The sequence below is a fragment of the Heptranchias perlo genome, chromosome 7 (assembly GCF_035084215.1).
Source record: "Heptranchias perlo isolate sHepPer1 chromosome 7, sHepPer1.hap1, whole genome shotgun sequence".
NCBI classification, from domain to species: domain Eukaryota; kingdom Metazoa; phylum Chordata; class Chondrichthyes; order Hexanchiformes; family Hexanchidae; genus Heptranchias; species Heptranchias perlo.
In genome coordinates, this window is record NC_090331.1 from 39,621,393 (window position 1) to 39,637,389 (window position 15,997).

Here is a 15,997-nt window from a genome sequence, read left to right on the forward strand (position 1 = left end):
AGACAAGAGGGTGTTGTGAAGAGTTTTTTTTTGAGTGAAAGAACAGGAATGCAGTTAACCTGTGTGCTGATCTGGTTGGTATTAGAATTATTGTTTGGTACTGGAAGTGAAAATAAACACACACATTCATTTATGTAACATGTACATTAGAATTTTATTCTATCAACTAATTGGGAAAGCATGGGATAGTAGATCTTTATAAAAATGTTCTCAGTCAACACCTTTTGAGAGCCTCATTATTTTTTTCCCACTTTTACTTGAATTAAAAGTTTCAGTATAGAATCTAAACTGCTTATTCCCATAAGCAACATTTCACTTTTATTCAGAAGAATGCAAATCTGTTTTTACCTTCACACATTTAGACATGCAATCATTCACAGTTTTCCACTGTCTTTCAGTGATGTAAAATGTTGAATACTTAAGGCCTGTTGCCATTTATTAAGAAGGATTCATTGGATATCTCAACCACTGGAAAGTCATCATTGAAATGGCTCATTTCATACAATGCACCTCTTCATGCAATGAGTAGAACTTTAGAATTGGGCCTGCAATCAAAAACTAATAAACCATTCCAGGTTAGAGAGGGCATCAAAATTAGTGAAGAGAGTAGTACTGATCAGGACCAGCAGGCAAAGCAGGTTCTGCACCACCAGGGATACGGCTTTGAATTTCAGTCTTGCAGAATTTGTCTGGCTGTGCTTTAGTGTCAGCAAACATCAAGGAAGCTTTAATGTTAGCACTTTGGTCAGAGGGCAATCTGCTGATGCATGATCCTTTGAGGTAGGACTCTTTTTTAAAAAAAAAATGATTGGAAGCAGTCTCACGACAGAAATTTGATCTGTAACTTTTCTGATTTTTTTTTTCTGCAGTTGTCATTTTGGTATTTGGGACATGTACATGATTAGTTATCAATTAACACCCATTCACTGTGGTCTTGTAGGGCTAACTCTGTACAGTTCTTGGGTGATAACACTCCCTTCACTTTTAAACTTTTTTTTGTTGTGATTTTGCTATTTTTTGCTCATCAATTGGGATATGTCCATGCTTGGAAGCATGCTCCATTTTGGAAACCCAGTGTCAACATCAACATTCTCATGACTTGTTATAGTATGGGCAGCTGCAAAGTAAAGATCGGCATTGCATTTAGATAATTACTTAATACTTTCTTTTGATTATAATACTGACTAAATTTATCTTTAAACAAAACATTGCTGGATAAATAATAGAATAGAAACATAGAAATCTTAACACAGAAGGAATCCTTTCTTGCATAAACTGGATTTTACACAATCCCATTTTTTTTGTTTTATACCCAAACTATTTCTGTCTTACAGCATTCTCCCCGTACCCTATTATATTTTTGAAGTAATTATCCAGTACCTTTATTGAATAATATAATTAATTTGATCACCACTTGGGCAAAAAAGACTACATTCCGTTAACTCTTTGCGTCGAAGTTTCTTCATATATCCAGTGCTTACTGTAATACTGTGGCTTCAATTTACCAACCACTGGAAATCTATTTACCTTGTCTACATTTTATTATTTTAAACTGGTCCAGTAGTGATGATTTTAAAACTGGGAAATAGTATTAGATTACATTGGTATAGTGTAAGATGAGCCGTGTGTTAAATTTGAAGTATTGGTCAGCATAACCATAAATATGTGCTCTGCTCCCTTTCCAACACCCCCCTCCCCCCTCAAAGAAAAATTTGTAAGTTGCTAAACATTCTGGAACTCCATGCATAAATGAATACAAGCCCACTATAATACTTGTGCCTCTACTTTATAGTCCTTTTTTACTTGTGTTTCAACAGACTAAGTGCGGCTGAAGATGTTTATAATCAAATTGTGATGGAAAAGGATGAAAATTCGATGGTGGCAAATATGGATAAGGATCTGTCAGTGTTAAAAACATATGGTAAGTGCCATATGTAAACAACAACGAAATAAATCTACCTGGTATACTAAGCCTTCAAAGATGAGATTAACAGTTAAAGTAGTCTGTAGACTGGATTATTCTCAATTTTCTTGTTTAAATATACATGCATGTGCATTATTGCTATTTGTGCTTGTGTCAGGATGTAGGCGACACTGACGTTGCATTTATTGCCCCTCCCTAATTATTTACAAGTGAGTCGCTTGCTGGGCTACTTCAGAGGGGTTTAAATATCAACCACATGGTCTGGATTGGAGTCGCATGTAGATCAGACCAGGTCTGAAGGACATAATTGAATCAGTTGGGATTTGAATCTAGCCCAGACTGATAGGATTCATTAATTTAGTGCTTATTAGTGTAAATCTTTCTTGGAGAAGCTATGAAAATGACTAATGTAGAAATGGGGTAAGAAAACACTTCAGTGCAGTAGGAAGCATTCCATTAGTTTGAAGTTAAGCACATTATTACGATACAGTAGAAGAAACACAACTCTATGTTGTACATACTGGAAATGCTAGATGTTGACATTGAAATGGTAAAGTATTCCATTTCCCAGCTCTGGCGTTCTTTTCCTTGCTGAGGGGAGAAATAAATGTCTTTTTTAAACAGTGATAGTTTTACTTTTAATTGCATGTTACAGCCCCTCTCCTGAGAATGTCTTGCATTGCATTTCCATGGATATGGTAGTGTAGTGGTTATGTTACTGAACTAATAATCCAGAGGCCTGGACTAATAATCTGGACAACATTAGTTCAAATCCCACCATAGCAGTTTGAGAATTTGAACTCAGTTTACAAAAAAAACAAAAAATGAAATCTGGAAATAAAAAACTAGTATCAGTAACAGTTACCATGAAGATTTTGGATTGTTGGTTCACTTATGTCCTTTAGAGAAGAACTATATGTGACTCCAGTCCCAGACCAACATGATTGACTCTTAACTGTGCTCTGAAGTAGCCTAGCAAGCGACTCCGTTGAAGGAGGCATCCCACCACCTTAGGCCAACTAGGGATTTGCAATAAAGGCATAGATTTGATGAAATAATTATTTGAGGTAATAGTGCCATTTTTGCTTCAAAATAATTTTAAAAAAAACTAGTATGTGACCTTAATAATTATTTAAAATATATTTTAGCATTATCCACATTTTCTCCCATTTGCTTGTGCTTAAATTCAGAACAATTGACTGGATTTTCAGATGCAAATCTTCAATTCAGACTCTTTTAAATTACAATCGAAAACTTTAAGTAAAAGAAAGGAATGTCAAATCTCAAAAGTAACAAACATGCCTTGAGATCACTTGACAGATACAATTGTAAAGGCACATTGCAGTTGTGTAGAGAAAATACGAAATAAAATTTTAAAATGAGCTTAACTGCTTTTTCATGTTAAACTATGACTGCAGAACAAGGGGACATAGCTACAAACTAGCAAAAGGAAGGTCAGCGCTCATGTCAGGGAGTACCTCCATGCAAAGAGTGAAGCAGAAACTTGAGTCATTCAAGAAGCAGACAGATGCTATACTGGGGGATAGAAATGGGTAACGTGAATCAACTCTCATAAAAGTAAGTGGGACGAGGCTCACGTAGAGCATGAACACCGGCATCGACCTGTTGGGCCGAGCGGCCTGTTTCTGTGCTATAAAATACCATGTACTCTAATGTAAAAGATGCTCAGGCTGTTCATGGGAGCAACTGATGTCACTGAACCATAAATAATATGAACAATAAATCCTCATTTGTCAGAGTGAGTCACAGGTTTAAAAAGAGGGGATCTGACCAGGGACATTGACTTAACAGCATTGGGCCCAATGGTTTCTATGGCAAGATAGACTGCATTCCCAGTGCTCCCTGGAAACAGAATTGACCCAATGCTACTAGACCCAAGTACTCCCTCCCCAGTGCTCCTAGATCATCAGAACCCAGGTTCTGCCCCAGTGTTCCTAGAAATTCCCTCTCCATATGTTCCTGGAGCCCTCCGATCCACCTCCTAGACCCTGGGATCCTGCTCAAAATACTGCTAGTTCCTGAGACCCCCATCCAAGTACTGCCAGAGCATAGGCCTCCTTTCCAGTACTCCCAGATTCCACAGCTGGGCCCAATGCTGTTAAGTCAATGTCCCTGGTAAGATTCCCCTCTTTTTAAACCTGTGACTCACTCTGACAAATGAGGATTTATTGTTCATATTATTTATGGTTCAGTGACATCAGTTGCTCCCATGAACAGCCTGAGCATCTTTTACATTAGAGTACATGGTATTTTATAGCACAGAAACAGGCCGCTCGGCCCAACAGGTCGATGCCGGTGTTCATGCTCTACGTGAGCCTCATCCCACTTACTTTTATGAGAGTTGATTCACGCTACCCAATATCTATTTGTACAGCAGCAGGAGCTAGGAGTGTAACAGTGAAACTGTCCTGTGATCTGGTCTGGATCTCTGTGTCTTACATACATGTACATCTTCAATTTACACAGTAAGGTGAATCGTCCAGAGTGATGGGTATGATCAGAATCGTATAATTCAATGGGTACAACTAATATTTGCGTAATGATACAATATAAGGAACACTTCTTACTTAACTTAAACAAAATAATCTCTCTGATCCCTGACTTGCAGCCCAGGGCAGAATCTCCCACCCTATAGTCTCCTGTCTCTTCAACCTTCATGCTGCACTTCGCTGCTTGGGCGCCCTTTGGTGTCCATGTCTCCTCTTCTATTTGCTTGACTCCAGTGTCAGCTTTGGTCAAAAATGAATCTTTCCACCCCCACCGTGGAATCCACCAGTTTAAATTGGCAATGGCCCCTGCTGAGTTCAAGTGAATAGGATTGTTGTAGCAACATTGAGTTTGACTGGTCTTTTGAATGGCAAACTATCCCCTATTATCTCCAGGGTGTTACTTTCAGATGCCCCATCTGAAACCCAGTACACACCTGGGAGCTCTGCTGTCCTGTGAATGTAATCCCATTAAAGCAGGCTTAAACTTAAAACACCTTTTTAAAATAACTAGTTTCTGGACCCTTATGTGGAAAAATGGCCAAGGAATCCTTTAATGTGACATTCATCATAAAGGATCTCATGAGAAATTTGCTAGTGTTATGAATGATCAAATGCAGTATACCCCAATAGATGTTTTGCTGAACATTCTCTCTTTTATCTCTGTGTTGTAGATGAAGAATGCTTGTGGAACTTGCCATATATTATTGCTGGTAATTTTTTTTGTGCAAGTAAATTGATTAGATTCTTTGTTTACATTTTAGTTGAAGAACCACCAATTGCAGAAGATACACAAAGTGAGATGGATCAGAGAGCTTCTGATGAAATGTCAAGCTTCAGCTCCATGCTTCCACTGGATAAAGGAATAGCAGAAAAGTCGACTCAGGCTTTAGAAGTGGCAAACATTTATAGAGATTCAAGAACAAGTCTTGTGCCAGAAGATTCTGCCAGTTTCCAGTCATCTAATGTAACTGTTGAAAACCAGCAAAACCATTCTGACAAAATGGAGATCAATGAGTTGAAAGTTGAAGAAATTAATTGTGAAGAAGTTAATAAAACACTGGATTTCCAGAGTGCTCAATGTACTGAGACAGTGAATGGTGCCATTATCTCATCACCTGATAGAACTTTGAAAAATACTTCTGTAAGTATACAAAACCCACAAGTCAGTAGTTCCACTCAGCCAGTGTCTTCTGAGCAACAGAATTGTGTGTCTGCTGCAACTAAGTCTACTGACCCAACCAGACAGGTACTCACTGGTAAGCAAGTTACACTGTCTATTGTCAACCAACCAGCTACAGAATCTTTAAGTAGATCATTCACTGACTCCCATGGACCATCGTCAACCAAAGATACAATCAGAAGTCCAGAAAGTCCAACAAAGACTTCACTAATATACAAGTGTGAATCTGAGCCTAAGCCCAAGCCTTCTAATGAAATCACAAGAGAGTATATACCAAAGATTGGAATGACTACCTATAAAATTGTGCCTTCAAAGACATTAGAAAAGGAAACATTTGTTGCATCAGGAATCATGCCGGAAGCTGAAACAGTCGATCAACAAACTCCCATTTCTGAATATATCCCAAAGTCTGACATTTCAAAAAATTCAGCAAAGCAGTCTAATACAACAGAAGAGCCTCTATCAAGCATTACTAGAGAGCCGGCTGCTTTTCACCAAGAGGCTCATTTCGATAAAACTGTAAAATGGGCACTCATTAATTCTACAACCCAATCCCATCACCCAGAAGCAACAGTTCCCAAATTGTTTACTGACAGTGAATCTTCACAACCCAAGGTAATAGTTAATAGAAAAACCCAGAGTACTTCAGATAGCAAAATGAAGCCTGGATCCGTCTTCCTGCAGCAACATAAAAGGAGCTCAGGACAATATGTTATATCTGCACTTGCTAGAGATTCTAGTTTACCTTCCCAATCCAGCTTAGATGGGGAGAACACATTTTCAACAAAGGAAGAAAATGGAGTGCCATTTCAGGAAGTTAGTCCTACAAATGAAGATGATGTAGATGTCATAATTCCTCCACCACCAGAATTTGCTGGTATTTCTGAAGAGAATGCCCAGAAAGAATTGTCCAAATCTGGTGAGACACCTGCATCTCGATCTTCAAGACCTCCAAAAGTACCAAGCAAGCCATCCATACGTGTAAAATTAAGTGACACAAAAGCTCTCCGAACTACTGATGCTGCAAAAACATACACCCCTACCTCGCCATCACCCTTTGCTCTTGCTGTGTCCTCAGCAGTTAGGAAAAGTCAAACAAATGCAACGTGTTCCTTTAAACCCAAGCATGCTGAAACTGATTCATCAACCTTGTCTTCTCCCACTAACTATGCAGACAAAGAATTGCATCTACCATCATCAATTCCTAAAGAGTCCTATTACAGCAACATATCGAAACAGGTAACAATATTATAACAATGGAGGATTATTTACTGATGTTTGACTTCCAACAAATAACTAGATCAACATGTATAGTTTGAAGTGTTCCTTTATTATTCTTGTAAATTGACACATACAGCTTAAACTGCAATAAGTGCCTGATCATAGCAATGCGATAACTTCTTTTCAGTATTGCTATCAAAATGTTTACGGACAGATTACTAGGAGAATTTAGATTTAAATCAGATATTAAGCTCTTTTTAGCAATTTGTGTATATATGTGTAGTGTGATTTTTAAACAGCAGACTTCCCATGACAATGCTTATATTAAATCATATGCACTGTTGTGTAATAACAGGAACATTATACCTATTATTCAGCTGCTGTGATCATCTGTATTTAATTTGGCCAGCACTTTTAAAGCCATAGGTGTAAATAGCGGCATCCTGAGGAAAATTAGAGTTTAACTGCTCCTGCTGAGAGAAGTTTGCAGATTGGCAGATGCTCCTACATTCATTGGTCCAGTTCAGAAGATACGAGCTTGAACTGGCTGCCTTTTTTATACTTAGATATTTTGAAGCATAACTGCCTCAAAACACTCTGGCCCAGAAATTGGATTATTCCCGAATCTGAGCATGATCCAGGTACAGCTTATGCTGCATGTGCCTAAAGAGGTCAATGGCCGAACTACGAGAAATTGGTCTGCCAGCCTCGTTGGTATAGTACCAGCAAGCTTAGAGCACTCGCCGCGGCCCGGAAACAGCTCCCCAGTTGTTGGGGGGGGGTGGGGGGGGAGCAGGTAAGCCCAGGAGGGGAGACAATTGGGAGGGGGGCTCCTCTTGGTCTACATTTAGGTACGTAAAGACCCCTGGTTTGGCTGCTGTGCGCCTGAGAAAACTGACTGCAGCATGCCACGGTCAGACAAGAACCAGTTTTGGAAAGGGATGTAAATATGTTAAATAGAGCTAAATATGCTCTTCCTGACCACCAATTAACTTCATTCCCCAGTTGTAATATAACTGTCTGTGTAACAGGCTAGAAAACTTCCCCTTAATCAGTTGTCTTTCACATGTCATTTACATTTCTGATTTTTGCTGGTTACTGCTTTGAATGATTTATTGCTCATACACTCCTCAGGTAGTGTCACTGTTGGTGGTGACCCAAATTCCTTTTCTTTAAAGTCAGTTCAAACATAACAGAATGATGACCTGGAATTGAGGCAATAGTGGGAATATACTAAATGTGAAACTGTGCCAAGCACCTGTCAATACTATCCATGTCAAAGTGGTCACTATGCTTAAGATAGATAACTATGATGTTGCTGCATAGGAATAAGAGAGATAACATGACAAGTTTACTCAACTCTTGCAAGGATGATAACTCTTCAAAACCTATTGCAACATGTGCACGTGTTGGGGTTGTTGTTGGGAGAACCATTGAATGGGCAGTCTTTCATAAATAAATTCCTATTTCTTCCCCTCCTAAGGATGGACTTTCTCCTGTGCAAAGTGGTATAAAAATAGGATACTGTGAAACTCTAATCCTGAAACCTTAGTGATATTTAAGAGAGGTTACTATGCCTTTTTAGATGCTTAAAGTACCACATCTACAGCTATAGGTTTTGTATGCTAATGCCATCTTTAGCTCTGGAGACATCCATGGCTTTAAAAAAAATAATCAGGATTTCCTCTAGAACCATGTACTTTTCTGACAATTTGGAGAGAAGATGGTGGAAGCTTTTAATAAATACCAACAAAACTTAAAAAAAAAAGATAATTCTTCAGTTGCCCATTTCCCTCATTAGGATGTCCAGCCTTAGACAGGAGGAAATAGGAAGTCGGCATACCATTATAAGAGATCAAAACAGATATAAAGACATTTAAGATAGAAAGGGGAGAGATAATTGATAAAGTAATCAAATTTAGAGAGGATAAAATCCCTGGTCTGGATGGATTGCATCTGAGCATGTTAAAAGAAGTTAGGGAAGAGATATATTCATATATAATTTGAAAAGGGAATAGTGCCAGAGGACTGGCGGACAGCTAATGTTATACCAGTATTTACAAAGGAAGCTAGAACAAGTCCAAGGAACTATAGACCAGTTAGCTTACATCAGTGGTAGGAAAAATTAGGGAATCTTCACTGAAAGATGCAATAGGAAAACATCTGGAAACCGAAAATATAATAAATATAGTCAGCACGGATTTCAAAAGGGGACATCATGCTTGACTAACCGTATCGAATTCTTTGAAGAAGTAACAAAGAGAAGTCAAGGGTAATGTAGATGTACTATTTTTTTTAAAAAGGCCTTTGACAGGGGTCGGTGCTGGGTCCCCAACTCTTTACAATCTATATTAACAATTTGGAAGAGGGGACCGAGTGCAACATATCAAAATTTGCAGATGATACAAAGATGGGAGGGAAAGTAGAGAGTGAGGAGGACATAAAAAACCTGCAAGGGGATATCGACAGGCTGGGTGAGTGGGCGGAGATTTGGCAGATGCAATATAATATTGGAAAATGTGAGGTTATGCACTTTGGCAGGAAAAATCAGAGAGCAAGTTATTTTCTTAATGGCGAGAGACTGGAAAGTACTGCAGTACAAAGGGATCTGGGGGTCCTAGTGCAAGAAAATCAAAAAGTTGGTATGCAGGTGCAGCAGGTGATCAAGAAAGCCAACGGAATGTTGGCTTTTAATGCTAGGGGGATAGAATATAAAAACAGGGAGGTATTGCTGCAGTTATATAGGGTATTGGTGAGACCGCACCTGGAATACTGCATACAGTTTTGGTCTCCATACTTAAGAAAAGACATACTTGCTCTCGAGGCAGTACAAAGAAGGTTCACTCGGTTAATCCCGGGGATGAGGGGGCGGACATATGAGGAGAGGTTGAGTAGATTGGGACTCTACTCATTGGAGTTCAGAAGAATGAGAGGCGATCTTATTGAAACATATAAGATTGTGAAGGGGCTTGATCGGGTGGATGCGGTAAGGATGTTCCCAAAGATGGGTGAAACTAGAACTAGGGGGCATAATCTTAGAATAAGGGGCTGCTCTTTCAAAACTGAGATGAGGAGAAACTTCTTCACTCAGAGGGTGGTAGGTCTGTGGAATTTGCTGCCCCAGGAAGCTGTGGAAGCTACATCATTAGATAAATTTAAAACAGAAATAGACAGTTTCCTAGAAGTAAAGGGAATTAGGGGTTATGGGGAGCGGGCAGGAAATTGGACATGAAGCTGAGTTCGGATCGGTCAATGCCCTGTGGGTGGCGGAGAGGGCCCAGGGGCTGTGTGGCCGGGTCCTGCTCCTACTTCTTGTGTTCTTTAGATTTGTGGTTGGGATCAGATCAGCCATGATCTTATTGAATGGCGGAGCAGGCTCGAGGGGCCGATTGGCCTACTCCTGCTCCAATTTCTTATGTTCTTATGTTCTTATAAGGTACCGCACAGTTGACTCATGACTAAGGTCAAAGCACGTGGAGTCGGGAGACAAGTAGCAGAATGGATAGCAAACTGGCTACAGATCAGAAAAGAAAGAATAGGGGTTAAGGGTAGCTACTCACACTGGCAAAAGGTGGGAGGTGGTGTTCCAGATGGATTGATGCTGGGACCACTGTTGTTCATAATTTACACAAACGATTTGGACTCAGGAATTGAAAGTACAATTTCAAAATTTGCAGACGACACCAAATTGGGGTTATAGTTAATACTGAGGAAGACTGCAAGAAAATACAAGAAGACATTAATAAATTTGCAGAATGGGCTTATAATTGTCAAATGAATTTCAATGTAGATAAGTGTGAGGTATTACGTTTTGGTAGGAAGAATAAGGAGGCCACATACTGCTAGGTTAATAAGTCTAAATGGGGTAGAGAGTACAGATACACAAATCACCAAAAGTAGTGACATATTTAATAAGGTCATTTTTTTTTTTAAAAAAGCAAGCCAAGTACTGGGGTTTATTTCTAGAGTGATAGAATTAAAAAGCAGAGAAGTTATGTTAAACTTGTATCGAACCTTGGTAAGACCACACTTGGAGTACTGCGCACAGTTCTGGTCTCCGTATTATGAAAAGGATATAGAGGCACTGGAGAAGGTGCAAAAAAGATTCACAAGGATGATACCAGAACTGAGAGAGTAGCGTAGTAGCTACAGCACAGGAGGAGGCCATTCAGCCCATCATCCTTGAGCTGGCTCTTTGAAAGAGCTATCCAATTAGTCCCATCCCCCTGCTCTTTCCCCATAGCGCTGTAATTTTTTCCGGTCAAGTATTTATCCAATTCCCTTTTGAAAGTTACTATTGAATCTGCTACCACCACCCTTTCAGGCAGTGAAGTCTAGATCATTACAACTCGCTGTGTTTTTAAAAAAAATGTTTCCTCATGCTGCCTCTGGCTCTTTGCCAATCACCTTAAATCTGTGTCCTCTGGTTACCGACCCCTCTGCACTGGAAAGAGTTTCTCCTTATTTACTCTATCAAAACTGTTCATGATTTTGAATACCTCTGTCAAATCTCCCCTTAACCACCTCTATTCTAAGGAGAACAACCCCAGCTTCTCCAGTCTCTCCACATAACTGAAGTCTCTCATCCCTGGTACCATTCCAATAAATCTCTCCTGCACCTTCTCTTAAGGCCTTGACATCCTTCCTAATCCTTCTCAGAATTGAACACACTATGCCAGCTGAGGCCTAACCAGTGTTTTATAAAGGTTTAGCCTAGCTTCCTTGCTTTTGTACTCTATGCCTCTATTAATAAAGCCCAGGATCCCATCTGCAATTTTAACAGCCTTCACAACTTGTCCTGCCACCGGCAAAGATTTGTATATGTGTGCTCCCACTGTTCCTTTAAAATTGTACCATTTAATTTATGTTGCCTTGCCTCATACTTCCTACCAAAATGTATCACTTCACACTTCTCTGCGTTAAATTTCGTCTGCCATGTGTCTGCCCATTTTGCCAGTCTGCCTACGTCCTCCTGAAGTCTGTTACTATCCTCCACATTATTTACTACATTTCCGAGTTTCGTGTCGTCTGCAAACGTTGAAATTATACCCCCTATTCCCAAGTCCAGGTCATTAATATATGTCAAAAAGAGCAGTGGTCCTAAACTGACCCCTGGGGAACACCACTGTATACTTCCTTCCAGTCTGAAAAACAACTGTTCACCAATACTTTCTGCTTTCTGCCTTTAGCCAATTTTGTATCCTCACTGCCACTGTGCCTTTAATCCCAAGGGCTTTAATTTTGTTAACAAGCCTATTATGTGGTACTTTATCAAATGCCTTTTGAAAGTTCATATACACAATATCATTCGCACTACCCTTATCAACCCTCTCCGTTACTTCATCAACGAACTCAATCAAGTTAGTCAAACACGATTTTCTTTTAACAAATCCGTGCTGACATTCATTTATTAGCCCATACTTTTCCAAGTGCCAATAAATTTTGTCCCGGGTTATTAGGGGTCATAAACATACGATAGTCACCAATAAATCCAATAGGGAATTCAGGAAAAACTTCTTTACCCAAAGAGCGGTTAGAATGTGGAACTTGTTACCACAAGGAGTAATTGAGGCGAATCGCATAGATGCATTTAAGGGGAAGCTAAATAAGCACATGAGGGAGAAAGGAATAGAAGAATATGCTGATAGGATTAGATGAAGTAGGGTGTAGAGCATAAACAGCGGCACAGACCAATTGGGCCGAATGTCCTGTTTCTGTGCTGTAGACTCTATGCAATGAAGCCTCAGCTGTGACAATCATATAAATCCTATACCCAAGGCAACAGCCATTTTATAGTAGAAAACTGCAGTCCACAGCAGAGTTTAAATTATAACAATAGTGACATGGCCTATAAATCTGCTGCAACCATGTGCTCAGTCTCCAATGGAGCAAATGATACCTTGGTGCAAATAGTGACATTGAATATTTCCAAGTAGCAGAAAAAGAATTCTGGCTTAGTTCCACCAAGAATCTTACATTTGCCTTGTTCTGTAACTCTACAGCTGAACCCCAAAAAAATATAATTGGGCTCGTACCTTGAATGACAATTAACTGTTTCGGCATCCCACATAAAAGGGGCAAAGATACCACTGCAAGGATGACATAAATCTTCACAAAATCAGGACTCTTAATGAATGTCATGAAATTCCAAATATATGTCAGGAAGTTCCAAATTCACAACTTCAGGACATTCTTCTAAGTCCAGATTTTACGTAACGCATTGCTTCTATCAGAGGACCAATACAAACGTCTAGACCAGCATGATCAGTTACACAAAAGGGGACCGAAGTATAACTGGTCTTGCTTGTAAGGATTACCATTGCTGGTCATCTCTCGTTCTAGATAAAGGCTGTTGGAGATATTTGCAACATACGGTGAAACCTGTAAATTACAGACACCTTAGGAACTGGCATCAGCTCCGAATAAGTGCTCTGAATAAGTGCCCGTTTTTTGCAGATGTCCATTTTTTGGGAGTGTTTGTATATACAGGTTTCACTAATACAATTTCACAAGAAATCTTTCTTGCATTAACCAGTAAGACTCCACCCTGTTAAATAGAATCTTCCCAATGGTGGCTAATCAGAAGGAATGGTCTAGAAGACGGTGTCTATAGTTACCTCCATCTTCTATCATCATTACAGCTATGTCTCCATAACAGGCTAGAGAGTTCCTTTGCAAGGCAGGTGAGCGCAAAGCACTTAATCCTGACATCAATCCACTGGGTTGCCAACAAGTTGCATTCAAACATCCAACAAAGGCAGAAAGGGATAATTTTAGGAAAAATATTAATTGTAGAGTTTATTTGATCTGAATTTATGCTGCCATTATTTTTTTTTTAAAAAGGCACACATTTGTTTACAAAAAGGAGGAAATATCCAAATGATTTGCACTCGTCATTTGTAATAACGTAAAGATAGCATTGAAAGTGATTTGAGACACTCTTAAGTGAATTGGGGAGCGGCAGGACATTTGGTATGACTGACAGTATTGCAAAATCAGCTTGTATCCATCATGCTTTTTCTGAAATGATTCAAAAATTGTCAGCTTTTGACTGGAAGGTCAGACACAAACAAGTAGATTTTCTTATATTAAATTACTGAATGTGTTTTTTCATTAGTTATGATTTTAAAAGATGAAATTTCAAGAAAGGGGCATGATGGTCTCATTTGCAGGTCTTCCTTCAATGGGTACTTTTTTGTTTGCATAGGACAAGTATGCTTAATCTTGGCTTTGATACTTCGAAGTAAATTACAAATCATCCTGGTTATTTATAGGTTATTATCTACCATATGCTGTAATTATCCTATAATCTAAGAACAAGCTATACTCCCCAACTCACAGGCTGCTTCATTGTAACATTTAATTTGTGAAGCATTTCAGTGCAATAATTCACTCTGCTGTATTGGGTAGGATGTTCATAGGGTGAATGATTTTAGAGTATGCTACTCAGTGGGAAGAAGAGGCAGACATTTCCTTATAAAGCTGAAAGAAAAATTCAAGGGTGCATCTCACTGTGCATCTCACTGTGCTGCTCTGGCGGAGGCATGAGCAGGTTGACTGCTTATTTTTCAGTTAGGAAATGATGCAGAAGATGGGGGGAGCAAAATAGATTTAAAAAGTGAAAGAAAAAATCTGATTTTAGTCTACATTTTCAGGATTGGTCATATTTTGCAGTAAATTAATGCATTCTGAACTGCAGTTGACATGTAATCTTTTACAGACTGGGTCTCCTGAAAGAGAAACAAAAAAGGATTGTTCCAATAAAGCAGCAGAAACCGAGACACAGCACATCCAACTACAGTTGCCGTCTCCTTTAAGAAAATCAAAGCCTACTTTAATTTCCCAAATTAGTGCCCCAGGAGATATTCATCAAGCTGTACTGGATGCTATTCGCTCAGGAGAAGGAGCTGCCAAACTTAAAAAGGTGGACACGTTTACCACAATGTAACTACATGCACTAATATTTACTAAAACTAAGTTGATCAACTATATTTTGAAATTTATCCAACTACAACTGAGAAATTGATGAGCGACTATTAAATTCTTACAGTACACAGTCATCAGTATCTTTTTCTTGCACTATATATTGCATTTCACTGGAAAATGAGGGGTCCTTTCTCAAAATTGACTTGCTGTGATTACTCAACTGTAATTGTGAACCTGAAGATACAAATACTGTATGTTGTATGTGAAAATTATGTGCACTTGTAATCAAACCAATCCCAAATTCACACCTTCATTATGATTTCAGTACAAAATCTACATTTTTGCATACAAATTTTAGACTGTACATAAAAAGATGCAATAATAGTGAAAACATTATTGCAACAAAGACAAAATATTTTAAATGCACAAAATATATCTTTTGCCATATGTTTTTAAATCCAATTTTTGTCTTCAAACTTTCAGACTTGTATAGTTTAGGGATTTAACTTCCAATTGTTATTCAAACATGTATAACAAACAAACCAACCAATATTTTGATTTCCCTGGTGAGCATTCAGCAGTGTTGCATTTTCCACATTGTAATTTCAGGTCTCTGTTGTTCCTAAATCTATGGCTTTAAATGGAAGCCATGGAGTGAATCCTTCCCTCCATCAAGTAGAAGCATTTATGGGACCACTTGGCTTGCACTTTACTGCAAACTCAAAACCAAATCAATAGGTACTTGATTGTGTAATAAACATAGGAAACATATCAAATTTTTGGTGGAAGCTTTTTGTAGATAAAAAATAGCTTGTTCTGTTACTAAACTGTTACAAGGACATATAAAGTGTTATACCAAGGAATACATGCAATGGATTAAATTGATATATATTTTCTGCCTTTAATATTTCAAAGATAATTTTGATCCAGAAATATCAGTTGATGATTTATACTTGTGAAGAAATTTGTAGTTCAGATAAATGCTTAATTTTTTTTGCTTAAATGTGAAAGTAAAATGAAATAATTGAAAACAATGTATCTAATGATCACTGTTTGAAGCAATCCGTTCAATGTGTATGTATTCAATGTTTTACTCAATCTTTGGAAAGCAATTTGTTTGGGGGAAAATGGAAATCTAATGTATAAAATTGCTTAAGTTAGCTGATTTATAAGTAATACTTGTCTTTACAAAAATTGCAGAATATTTATGTTGAAGTAAAAACACTGTCAATATCA

At 38.5% G+C, this 15,997-nt stretch overlaps 1 protein-coding gene across 1 annotated transcript in view; it reads left to right on the forward strand.

Moving 5' to 3' along the window:
* Positions 1-15,997, forward strand: part of cobll1b (cordon-bleu WH2 repeat protein-like 1b) — a 196,383-nt gene extending 180,386 nt beyond the window's left edge. The window contains exons 12-14 of the mRNA XM_067988169.1: positions 1,818-1,921; positions 5,196-6,853; positions 14,556-15,997. Of these exons, the coding sequence (XP_067844270.1) occupies positions 1,818-1,921; positions 5,196-6,853; positions 14,556-14,783 (1,990 nt within the window). The 3' untranslated portion in view covers positions 14,784-15,997. The remainder of the gene's footprint in view (positions 1-1,817; positions 1,922-5,195; positions 6,854-14,555) is intronic.